Genomic DNA, 11786 nt, shown 5'->3' with positions numbered 1-11786 from the left:
CTTGCTCTTTGGTTTATTGCTTATTCGGGAAACGTTATGATACATACATATGTGGGAATAATGATTTAGGGTCGAGCTGTAATGTCTGTTCAGCATTTTTATAGAAAACAGTCAACCCTACCAAAAAAAAAAAAAAAAAAGAGAAGAAAAAAAAAAAAGGAAAAGGAAAAAAAAGGAAAAGAGGAAAAAAGAGGGAAAAGAGGAGGAAAAGGAGGAGGAAAATAAAGGGGGGAAGAAGGGGGGAGGAAAAAAGGGGGAAAAGAAAAGGAGAAAAAAAGGAAGAAAAAAGGAGGAGAAGAAAAGGAGAAAAAAGAGAAGAAAATAAAAGAAAATAAAAGGAAAAAAGGGGGAGAAGAGGAAGAAAAGAAAAATAAAAAGGAAGAAAAAAAGGAGGAGGAAGAAAGGAGGAAGAAAAAGGAGGGAAAAAAAGGAAAAAGGGAAAAAAGGAAAAGAGAAGAAAAAAGAAGAAAAGGAAAGAAAAGAAGAGGAAAAGGAGAGAAAAAAGCCGAGCAGAACCACCCGACCCCCCCCCCTCCGCCTCCCGCCCCGCTCCGGCTGTTATTTCAGCCCTCCCCGCCCCGCCCGCCGGACTTCGGCCCTTCCGCGCCGCGCGGAGCGACCCGCGGAGCTCCGCCATGGTGAGGGGGGGGAGGGGGGCCGGGGGGGGGCGCACCGCGCTGCGCCGCGTCCCCATAACGATGTTCAAGTTTTGGTTCTTTTCTGTTTTTCTCCTCTCCCTCCCTGCAGGCCAAGTTTCTGTCCCAGGACCAAATTAATGGTATGTATTTATTATTGCTGTTATTCCCACTTTCCAGCAGCAGACCCTCGCAGCAGAGGGTGTTGCCCCCTCCTTTTTCTCCGAGCAATCTCCCCTCCCCCCGTGCCTTCTACCCCCCCCATGGGTCTGGGGAGGCACCATAGGCAGAAAGGTTTCAGCTGCGGTGGGATCACAGGGACAAACCCGGCTGCCAGCCGTTGGGGGGGGGGGGGACGGGACGAGGGACCAGGGCCCCCCCCGCCGCGGAAGGGGCCCCGAGGAGGGGTTGGGGGCGGGGGCAGGCCGTGCACAGCAGTGCCGCAGTGCAATAAGAGTATTATGGCCGATCTGCTCAGCGGGATCGCGGCGGGGGGAGCCGGGGCCGCGGCCCCACTGTGGGAGGGCGGGGAGGGGGACCTCGGGGGGGGTCGTGCCACGCTCCATCCCTTCCTGCTTTGCAAACCTGGAGTTTTAATTACTTTTGGCACTTTAATAACAGAATCGCAAATTTCCCTGAGGTTGGAAAAAGTCTCCAAGATCCCCAACCCCAACCCAGTCCACCCCACCCCTGCCCACATCCCTCAGTGCCGCAGCCCCGCGGTTCTGAACAGCCCCAGGGATGGGGACCGGCCCCGCTGCCAGGGCGGCCTGTGTCAATTCATTACTTCTCTCTTGGAAAAGAAACCGTTCCTCTGTATCCAACCCAAACACGACCTGAGGCCGTTACCTGATACAGAACCATAGAGCAGGGAAGGTTGGAAAAGATCCTCCGGGATCCCCAATCCCACCCTCATCCCAGACTTCAGTCCTCCCCTCCCTGCACCACAGGGTAAGGAGACACCCGACACAGCCACCCGATCCCCTCCTTCGCCATAACAGAGACTTTTGGCTTTTAATTAGAGTTCAAGGAGTGCTTTTCGCTCTACGACAAGAACCACAAAGGGAAGATCAGGGCTGCAGACTTGCTGGCTGTGATGCGCTGCCTGGGGGTCAGCCCCACGCCGGCTGAGGCGCAGCGGCACCTGCACCTGCACAAGATCGGTGAGTCCCAAACACACATCCCAAAATCAGCCTGAAAACACATCCTAAAATGGGTCTGAGAGGAAGGGCACAGGGAGCGAAGCTGGCTGATGCTAGCGGGAGGTGGCTGGGGCTATTTTGTGGTTAAAACGTTGATTTTCTGGAGCTGGGAGATGATGGGAGTGGAGGAGGGGGCTGTGTGTCACTGTGCGCCCCAGGACCTGGCACATAGGTGGGGGGCTCCGGGCTGGGCAAAAGAGAACAGCTGTACGTGGGCTGTGGGAACCACCAGCAGTGCTCCCCCCGTCAGACAAAAACCAGGAGGAGCTCCAAGAAGGGAAGATGGGGGATGTGGGAAGTGGTAGAACTACCCCAGAGCCCAGAGAGCTGAGCCCTTCTCCCGTGCTCTCCCTTCTGCCAGAGCGCAATGCAGAGCTGGACTTCTCCACCTTCCTGAACATCATGTACAGGCAGATGAAGCAGGAGGAGCCTGAGAAGGAGATCCTGACGGCGCTGGCCATGATCGATCGGGAGAAGCGAGGGCTGATCTCTGCTGCTGAGCTGCGGGCAAAGCTGACACGACTGGGGGAGAAACTGTCCGAGGAAGAGGGTACGGCAGCTTCAGACCTCCCACTCCCTCTCTTCCCCGTCCCCCTGTCCTATCCATGCACACAGAGCGCTCCCACAGCCTCATTAGCGTGCTGTTCCTAATTGCACATCCATCTGCATGGGCTCACCATGCTGCTGCCACCCCATGGCCACCACCATTGGGACCTGGTCCAAACAACGGCTGTCCGTGCAGGAGGACAGCAGTTAAAAGCACCTGATGCTGAACTGACCCTATCCCACCTCTGCTGTGCTGTAACTCAGTGTGCTCTGACCCAATGAGAACAGACCCCTTCTCCCCTCCCCTTATTAAGTGTTCTGAGAATCGTTCATTATTTTTCAATTAAGGAATTAATTACACCAGCAGGACGCTCTCTTTGAGAGGAGGAGCTGAGTGCTTCGGCCTGCTCACAAGAGCATTCCTAGGTCCGGTAACCGCAGACTGGACGGCACCTCCAACAGAGCCTGACCACCTCAAAAACCCACCTCCCACGTTCCTTTTCTTTCAAGCAGCACAATACCACTCACCTACACCCAATACAAATTCAGCCTTGTGTTTCCTTTTGTTTCCTTGCAGTCGATGACCTGCTGAAAGAAGCCAAAATCGGACCGAATGGAACAATCAAATACGAAGAGTTCACCCGCACCATTTGCCTCCCTGCAGTCGATTACTGACAGCAGGAGGGGTTTGTGAGCAGCAAGACCTGCAACTTCTCTTCACTCCGTCTTTCCTCATCGCCACCTGCACTCAGGAATCATCCTTTGCCTTTGGGAACCCAGGGGCTGCACTTCCCCAGGACCCCCCCCACCCCCAGAGAAACGCTCTCTCAAAATGTGAGCTGATATTTAAATAAATGAGGTGTGACGTTCCCTTGTGGCAAAAGCATCGTGCTTCACAACGCTTCTATCGTACAGCAAACCTACAGCCGTGTCCTGCTGTGCTCACACTGCCAGGCCCCACAGCCTGACCCAGCAGCAGAGCTCCCAGCCAGATGCTGCCAACAGCACTGCTGCACGTAGGAGGGATGCAGCCTGCGCTGGGCACGATGCCTGTTGGCTGCAGGGGACACTGCCAGCCTCCAAGTGTGGCAGTTCTCATTTCTCCCCTCCTGCAGCACACCACATCCCTGCAGCGTTGCGCTCTGCTCAGGTGCAGCATCACACAGCTCTCAGTGCTGTTCAGTTGCCCCTGCATTCAGGCAGCACCTGGGTCTGCCACCGAGCACCGGGCTGGGCTGGAACACGCTTCTGGAGGTGTCTGGCAGGGAAAACAGGCTACAGAAATCCAACTTTCCACAATAGCCAAAAAAAAAACCCAACCAAAATCAAGCAAAACCCATCTCTAGACTGCTTAAAGCTGATGTGATCCAGAGCAGTCAGTGTTCATCCCACCCGTAGCATGGCAGCACAGCTGAGGACTGAGGGCAGCACACAGCAGAGCCCTGAAGCCCAAGCAGGGATGGGCTCTGTGCACGTCCCCACTGCCTCCCCCTCTTCTCATTCATTCTGCAGCAACCAACACACTCCCTGCTCCATTTGTGAGACAACCAGCAGGGAAACCCTCACAGCAGCAGTCAGTGCAGTGCCTTTAGGCCCTCGAAGGCACCCAGCACAGCTGCAAAACCATCACAGCTCCAACGCCATCACACAACCCCTGAAGTCAGGCAGGAACTCGAGCAGCACACAACTGGTTAGAAAGCAAAGTGTGAGCACATCTCTTCCACCACCCCAGCAGCACGGTCAGAGCTGCGAGGCACCAGCATGAATCACTGCATGCTACAGCAGCAAAGCATTCCTGCTCACAGGGTCCTGGGCCACCAAAGACCCCCAGCCCCCCAGCCTCCCCCCTGCTGTGTGTGGCTGTAGGAAACACAATGTAGCCGAATGCTTTTTATTACATCTAAAGAGTTCTACATAAACAGGTAACATTCAATAGGTAAACCATTTGTTTTTTTCCAATGCATATAATAAATATTTTCACTTGGTACTTTTATACAAACTGACATTGGTCTACTATACATCTTTAAAAGCCATGTACTGGTTTGGCATGCCGTATGGAAACTACGAGAAAGTTTTAAGGCAATGAATGACAGATCTGAGTTAATGGTCATTTTAATATTCTGCTTATATACATTTTTTTTTCCCTTTGTTAATTAAAACAATTAACAGCAGCACTTTGGGGGACCACCAGCAATTTTCCCTTGTTAGAAATCTAAGCTCTGTTTAAAAAAAGAAAGGAAAAAAACCAAAACAGTTACACTGACAAAACAAAACCCTTTCTGAATATATTTAAAATGTGCTTAAAACCCTGAAATGTGAACCTGCAGTGAGGGATTCCCATCCCACTGCTCTCCCCACAGCGCTGCGGATGGGCACCGCTCCATGGCCGCCCATCAGCCCTGCATCCATTCAGGCACCCTGCAGGGGAGCAGTGGGTCGGCCTGGGGCTGCTACCACACCTGTGATGGTGACAGCACCAACACGCTCTCAATGCAATCTGGTGCAGACTGGAGTTCAACGTGGTGGTTTCTTCCCTTACAACGCAGCAGTGATGCCCACCAGGCCCCAAAGGCACGTCCAGCCCTCGCTGTGTGCTCACCCTGAGCCCGCACAGAGCACCCACCCCCATCCCTCCCCTGCAGGAACTCAGGGTCACGAAGCACCAGCGCAGGACCGCGGCTGCCCCACACCAGCAGGCACGCACCGCAGCACTTTGCAGCAGCTCTTCTCACCGGCAACCTGACGGGGGAGATCGAAGTTCCATTTGCAGGGAACTTTGAGAACTCAGACTGAGACTTCTACCAAGTCACGTTAACTGTGGTCAGAGGCACAGAGATTATCGACTATACAGCACACCCCAGCGTGAAACATGAATACTCAAAGCATATGGGATTCACACCGCAAAGAGTTTCGGGAACGTTTCTCTCCCTTCTTTGCAGAGCAACGAGGTCGGAGATGGCAGCAGCAAACCGAGCAGCCTTCCTTCCCTTCAGGGCAACGCAGGAGGAGTGGAAGACATCACCAGGCGGCCTCACTCTCCAAGCGCGGGCAGCAAGATGCCAGATCCTGTCTTACCACGCTCGCCACAATTGCTTTTATATGTGAATGAAAAAGATTTTAATACCGTGGTGGAAACGGACGCGGGCTGCTCCTCAGCTCCTCTTCAGCACACTGTTCAGTCAGTGGGAACATTGCCTCGCTGAGCTCTGCAAACGTCTCTGGGTGCTCCGCTTTACAAAAGGTACGGACAGGACGCGGCTGCTCTGCGGTACCGGGCAGTACTCACGACTAAAATGTATGAGACATATTCCTAATGTAGGTTTAATCACTTCGAAATCAGACTGAGTTTAAAAAATAAGTATTTCCCATTTTCTATCCTTTTATTTTATTTTTTTTTTTTAACTGACATTTAATAAATTATAAAATTGGTGTATGGTGAAATATATATATATATATCAGCCAGATATGTATGAAATACACATGCATGGGAAAAACTATTTAACTCACTTTTAACTCACACACACAGATCTATAAATACATATATACACACACATATACATATAAACACAAACGTTTGTTTTCAAAATTCAAGTCAACTATTTAGTGGCAGAGGGATGCTGTAAAAACACTAAAAACAATTTTGATGCCACATAATCATGTGAACCTTTCAAAGAACCATACAACTGATCATACAGCAATACCTAATGCTACTTGGATTAACGTGTTTTTCTTTTTTTTTTCTTTTTTCTTTTTTTTTTCTTCTTTTTTTTTTTTTTTTTTTTTTCCTTTTTTAATTAATGCAATATTTTGAGACAACTTCATAGGCAAAAGGTGGCCCTCGTCAATGCTCAAAGCAACTACAGCTGCAATCAACAGCTTGGGACATTAAAAACTCAGACAAGCATCTGCTAACCTCTGTATTCCTCACTCTCTTTCCTGATAAACCTGTTACCTGCACTTTCAACCAGTTACAAAAATAGTTTTCACACCAGAGGAAATCATTTCTCTCTGACGCGGACTTTGGGACACAAGAGAATCACCTCCTTCCCTCCCCCTACTCTCACGTTAAAGAATCTCCTGAAAAACTGCATTCCAGCTATTTACAAGTTTCTCTGTAACAAGAACGGATCAGCCCAAATGATCCACCAGTTCTTACAAAAAGATTTTCCTACGTCACACATGGCTGAAAAATAAAAGAAAAAAAGAAGTGAAACCAGGAAGCAAACATGGCTCCAAGTGCAAGGTCAGTGAACTGAAAGGAATGGGGACTCAAAATAATTGCCTAGCCAAAAAGAGAAAACTGAATAGGAACCCCGTAACCCTAAGAGACTTCAATAGGCAGAGATTCATTTAAGTGCAGGGAAGGGCGCTGGGCTTTTTTTTGGTTTAACAGACTCACATTAAACATTTACTATCAACTTAACTTGGTGAAGGTGAACTCAGAAGACAGTGTACCAAGACCACTATCAGCTGCACAAACCATGCAATAGAGCGTTGGCATTTTGTATTTTCTTCCTTTTGCTGACAGGTTCACTTTTAAGCAGAAATTTCATCTACTGCAGCTGAAAGGAGGTTTTCCCAGCCAGAAGACAGGCCCAACCCAGTGGGCCAGTTCTGCACGCGTGGCTGATCTTAAAGCACAAGCAGCTCCACACATTTCAAACTGACACATGCTTAATACTGTGATTAGGATCTTAAGTTATTTTAAAAGGATTTCATAGTAAGCTGTTAGAAACAAAAACCTACAGTCAGATGTGTCACTGCTTTTCTCTGGGGCTAGATTCTATACAAATTTGGTCTTGTCCCACATAACACAGCCAAAAAATTTCTCAGCCTGACATTTTATTGAGTCTGGCCCTCCAGAATAATTGGTGCACTAACGAGCTTGCAACATGCTTGATTAAAGCATGGAATTAAAAGTCAGCTGAACAGAGGGTCACATAGAACACAAAATGACAAATAAACACTCCTGAAAGGCTATGTACTGCAAACTGAGGGAACGGTACGGAACAGGCTGGGTAGGGCTTATTCCACTTCAAGCACAACAAAATCTGCACCAAAATGGGATGGGGGAATTTCATTCCACCACCAAATATAGATGTCTCTAAGAGGCAAAAAAAAAAAAAAAAAAAGAAAAAAAAAAAAGAAAAAACCTAGAAGCTTGAACTTCAGAAGTTCAGTTCCTTTTCCCATTTATGTTACTGTGAAGAAAATAATGCCATTTGTGTCCAAACTAAGGGCAAAAAAAGTAACTCACATGACAAATGCACAGGTGTAGAATCTTCAGCATCCAGAAAATCGAAGTTCCTTGTTTTTGTGGGTTTTTTGTGTGTGTGTTTTGCTTTGTGTTGTTTTTTTTTTTTTTGTTATTTTTTATCAGTGAGGCCATCTTAGGTTTATATACAAAAGTAAAACTGAAAATATAGTTTTGTTCTCTGTACATGTAAATTTTTTTCCCTAAAAAAGGAAAAAAACCTGTCTATGTTTCTAACATAAAGTAAAACCAAGCACAAAGACTTCCTCTGACAAGTTCGTTTTCTCCAAAAATCAGTCCAAGGAAATAATGTCTGATATGATACCAAAGATAGACGCCGTGTCCGCGCCGCTCCTACTTGCAACTGGATGACCATGATTCTCTCGCAGGCTGTTGGAGGAAACAAGACTGCTGTTACTGCCACTATTGCTACCGTTTGTGGCTGGCAGAGAACTGCTTCCTCCTGCATTTAGCTGATCGAGAAACATCTGAGATGAAGTGTATGGGAAAAAACGAGAGTGTAAGAGTTCTTGATCATCTGATGCAGAAACTGCCGCAGCTGCAGCAGCAAGAAGGGATGTGTTGTAATGCTGGGGGGAAAAACAACATTTGCAAGTTACATTTCAGACACCATTGTTTTGATTCAGACCAGCAAAAAAAGAATATATTCGTAAGCTAGGGCTCTGACAGCTTCTGGGTTTCACACCAGCTCGTCTACTCAACCTTTCTGTAAGGTAAACGAATCGACGCAGTGAACTTTTACCTCTGCAGCCCCTGACTTCCAGAGCCAAAAGAAATGGGAAATACTGGCAATTAGTAAGAAAAAACACTAGAAAGGCAATGGCACTGCAAGACAGGCAAACAGTAAGAAACGGCAAGCAGAAGCACTCTTTTACTTCTCCATACAATTCTTTAGTGGAAAAATTCCCCAAAATTCAAAGAATCATTTTGCCATCCCTCCGCTCATTAGTCATCAACTACAGCTGGTAAAATTACATGCTAATCACTGCTGGTGGAGGAAAGCATACTTCTGTGATAAACATTTAGAAACAGCACATTTAGGCCCATAAGAAGGCAGCAAGGGCTGTCCAAGGTGATAGTCTTTGACAGGCAGCCCCCAAAAGGCAAGAACTTCAATTACCAAGATCCAGATTTGAAATGCTATCTATCCGTATGGTAATTCTGCACTTCATATTTCTTTTCACTAGGAGGAAACATCCACACAGGCCATTTAGCCTTGTTTCCTGACACTCAGCACTGGTACAATTATGCCATGCCAGTGCAACACCAGACTTGGGCAATACTCATTTCGGAGTAATTCTCACGTCTGTCTTTTTACTGAATATGAAGAAAGCTTCTGTGAATCCAAGTTCTGTTAAACAGGCTCCAGTCTTTGTAATGACATGGAAGTCCCCCTGTTTTTAGTACCATTCTCCTATCTGAGGCTGCTGAACAGGAATGTAGAGACAAAAGGTGGGTGAACCCCAGTCCACTTCTTTGCTTGGACGCACTGGAGGCACTGTGATCAAGTGGGAGGACTTGCCAATCCTTTTGAGAATGATCTTTTTAGTTCCCTGAACTGCAGAGGCCAGCACCAAATCCAGCTCATTTCAGTAAGTGCTTACAGAAAAGCAGCGAAGTGTGAGCAGGCACACAGTCTCAGGGGAAGGAAAAAAAAAAGAGCTGTCCTGACTCTCAAAATTGCATAGAGAACTGCCAAGAGGCCCAGTGATGGGGCCTAGCACTGTCAGATGGAGACAGGTCACACAGACTTCAAGTCTGTAAAAGCTCAGGAGGTGGCTGGTGCACTTTCAGCCACAGCCAAGGGTCGTCCCACAATATACCTGCAGCTAACTAGCTTGAAGGCCTTGAAGAGAAGACTATCTGTTGTTATGCCTTATCTTGCACCTATATTTAGGACAATGCTTATGTTTGGTTACATCCTGCGTGCACAAAAAAGGTACAGTCTGCCTGCACTCACACCTGTGTTACAGATTTCTTTTTCCTCGCCTATACGTCCAAGTCAGCAAGTCCTTTTCAGAAAAGCAATCTGCCAGATGATTTGATTTTCCTTAACTTACCTGATTGTCTCCTGACAGGAAAGGGAAGAAATCTAAACCTGAAAAGAGCCAAAGAAAAAGAGTCAATCTTCTCAAAACAAACAAGCACCTCCCAATTTCTCCCACCAAATTTTGAAATGAAATAAATTTAATTAGCATAAAACTAACGACACTTCAGACTCTCTTTACCATCAGATCTTAGAAGAAATCAGATTTTTACCACCTTAAGACACTAACCTAAACCTTCTTTCTCTTAAAATACCACCTTATCTTCTATGGTTGTAAAAATATTATTCTGCACAACTGGATTGGGAAACAACTGTACATTTGAATCCTTTTGTAATAGTCACAGTTGCTGAGAGAGCTGTACCTACAGCTATGAATGGTCAGAAGCTTACCTTGCAAGTCATAAGGCATAGGTGTCATATGGAATGGATGCCTGTAGTCTTGGATAAGTGATGTGTTGATGTAACTGGTGTCAACAGCAGGAAGGCTTGGTGTTCTTGACACAGGAGATGCTTGATGGGGTAAATTCAAAATACTAGAAAAAGCAAAAGGTTTAAAGGATAAAATTTAACCTTAAAGCCAAGACTATAAGTACATCATTTGAAGATTTCTATATTTCTACTGTTGTCCCATGCAGGGTGTGCCTACTCTCAAATTTAACAATCTCAGCATGCAGTATTACCATTGTGACAGGCACGTAACAGCTCCCCTGCTAAATTTCAAAGCTTCTCTAGAAAGCATCAAGCTGCTGCTATACCTCAGTGAGTCTTGCAGGGGAGAGAGGTTGAGCATCACCTGTTCCCCAAATTTTTTTCAAGTTTCTAAATCAGAAAACTGATTCAGCTCCAGACAGACTGCCAACCTGTTGAAGTTCAGCAAAACTAAAGCAAAGCAAAGCTTAATCTTTACCGAAGAAACTGATGGACTCACTCAAATGGTACAGGGATCTCCACTACAAAGATTCTACATACGCTCCTAAGCTGGGACAAGACAACCCTAAGGCATCTTGTATCCTAAAAGGAGGTACGAGTCTGCCTAACAGTCGTGCTTTACAAGGCAATTAACAATGGAACACAGCCAAAAAGGCCTTGAAGAGTTTTAAGTGATCACTGAGTGGTTTAACATCACTGGAGAAGTAAATCAGTTCAAGGCAGGATCACACAGGTTTAGCTTCAGTTTTCATCCCCGCATGTTTATGTAAACAAGGTGCTATTAACAGCGTGGCTACTTAGGTGTAGTCAGGTTATTCTGACATTCTTTATTACTATGCTGCTGGCAGCAGTTATTGGCAAAACCCACACGCTCCCATACCGCACCCAAGTATGTTTCTCACTGCTCACTCTCCATATGTGCTGCTCTTATGTTTCTCTATGGAAGGAAAGCATTTCCAAAGCCACAGAAACATACCTCTAAGCCACAACCTCTTGCATGATTTTATACTCGTTTTCACAAATGCAATTAAAAACCTGCATCATGTTACACGCTTAACGATGTTAATTTTACAAAGCTATGAAAGCATGTATACATACAACTTCACTTATGAGTTGTATATCCTTCACAGTGTTCTATGTGTGTTTGACATAGCAGAATATACATCTAACGTTTTGTACTCCAACCTTTTCAGGCTTTGAAAGCCAATCAAATTATTTTGTAACAAACTACTAACTTTGGGAATAATTTAAGTATGCTTTAGTTCTAAATTCGTCAGCGTTTTGTTGCAAATACATTCTCTCTGCATTGGCCTGCATTTTTAACTCTCACCCCTTATTATTCATTGGTGATGCTGGAGATATGGAAGGACAGCTTCTCTTCGCAGAGGGTTCCTCCTCCTCTTCATCTGACGAGCTATCAATGGTCAAATCAATCACTTCTACCTTCTTATTTTTGTTTGATTGCTGGTGAGAAGACACCTGATGTTCTAAGGAAGAGCTTATGCATCCTGCACAAGGTAAGACAACAGTAGCTGTAGTTTACAACAATGCTACAATCACCACCTCATCACAGCTTACTATACTGCCTCCAGAAACAACTTAGAGACAGCAAACTGACATAACATTACTTATTCCTTAAACAGTACTACTGG

The 11786-nt window shown here is 46.3% G+C and overlaps 2 protein-coding genes across 4 annotated transcripts in view; one reads left to right on the top strand and one right to left on the bottom strand.

Moving 5' to 3' along the window:
- Positions 1-516: 516 nt before the first annotated feature.
- Positions 517-3253, top strand: CALML4 (calmodulin like 4). Its single transcript, XM_085234261.1, has 5 exons — positions 517-638; positions 748-778; positions 1658-1798; positions 2199-2387; positions 2961-3253. The coding sequence occupies exons 1-5, from the start codon at positions 636-638 to the stop codon at positions 3056-3058; spliced, it is 462 nt and encodes a 153-aa protein (XP_085090387.1). The 5' UTR covers positions 517-635; the 3' UTR covers positions 3059-3253.
- Positions 3254-4260: 1007 nt separating this feature from the next.
- Positions 4261-11786, bottom strand: part of PIAS1 (protein inhibitor of activated STAT 1) — a 51827-nt gene continuing 44301 nt past the window's right edge. For 2 of the 3 annotated variants that reach the window (XM_085234258.1, XM_085234259.1), the window contains exons 11-14: positions 11465-11642; positions 10096-10238; positions 9719-9756; positions 4261-8227 (exon numbers count right to left, since the gene is read on the bottom strand). In XM_085234258.1, coding sequence (XP_085090384.1) covers positions 7931-8227; positions 9719-9756; positions 10096-10238; positions 11465-11642 — 656 coding nt within the window. In that variant the 3' untranslated portion in view covers positions 4261-7930. The remainder of the gene's footprint in view (positions 8228-9718; positions 9757-10095; positions 10239-11464; positions 11643-11786) is intronic. The other variant, XR_002119087.3, reaches the window with a different exon arrangement.

Source organism: Meleagris gallopavo, chromosome 12, assembly GCF_905368555.1.
Source record: "Meleagris gallopavo chromosome 12, MGAL_WU_HG_1.1, whole genome shotgun sequence".
In the NCBI taxonomy this organism is placed as follows: domain Eukaryota; kingdom Metazoa; phylum Chordata; class Aves; order Galliformes; family Phasianidae; genus Meleagris; species Meleagris gallopavo.
This window is presented reverse-complemented; position numbering and strand designations above follow the sequence as displayed.

Excerpts from the sequence above, each read along its gene's own strand:
- CALML4 (XM_085234261.1), top strand. Across the intron at positions 779-1,657 it reads GTCCCAGGACCAAATTAATG|AGTTCAAGGAGTGCTTTTCG; the intron begins GTATGTATTTAT and ends GCTTTTAATTAG. Across the intron at positions 1,799-2,198 it reads CCTGCACCTGCACAAGATCG|AGCGCAATGCAGAGCTGGAC; the intron begins GTGAGTCCCAAA and ends CCCTTCTGCCAG.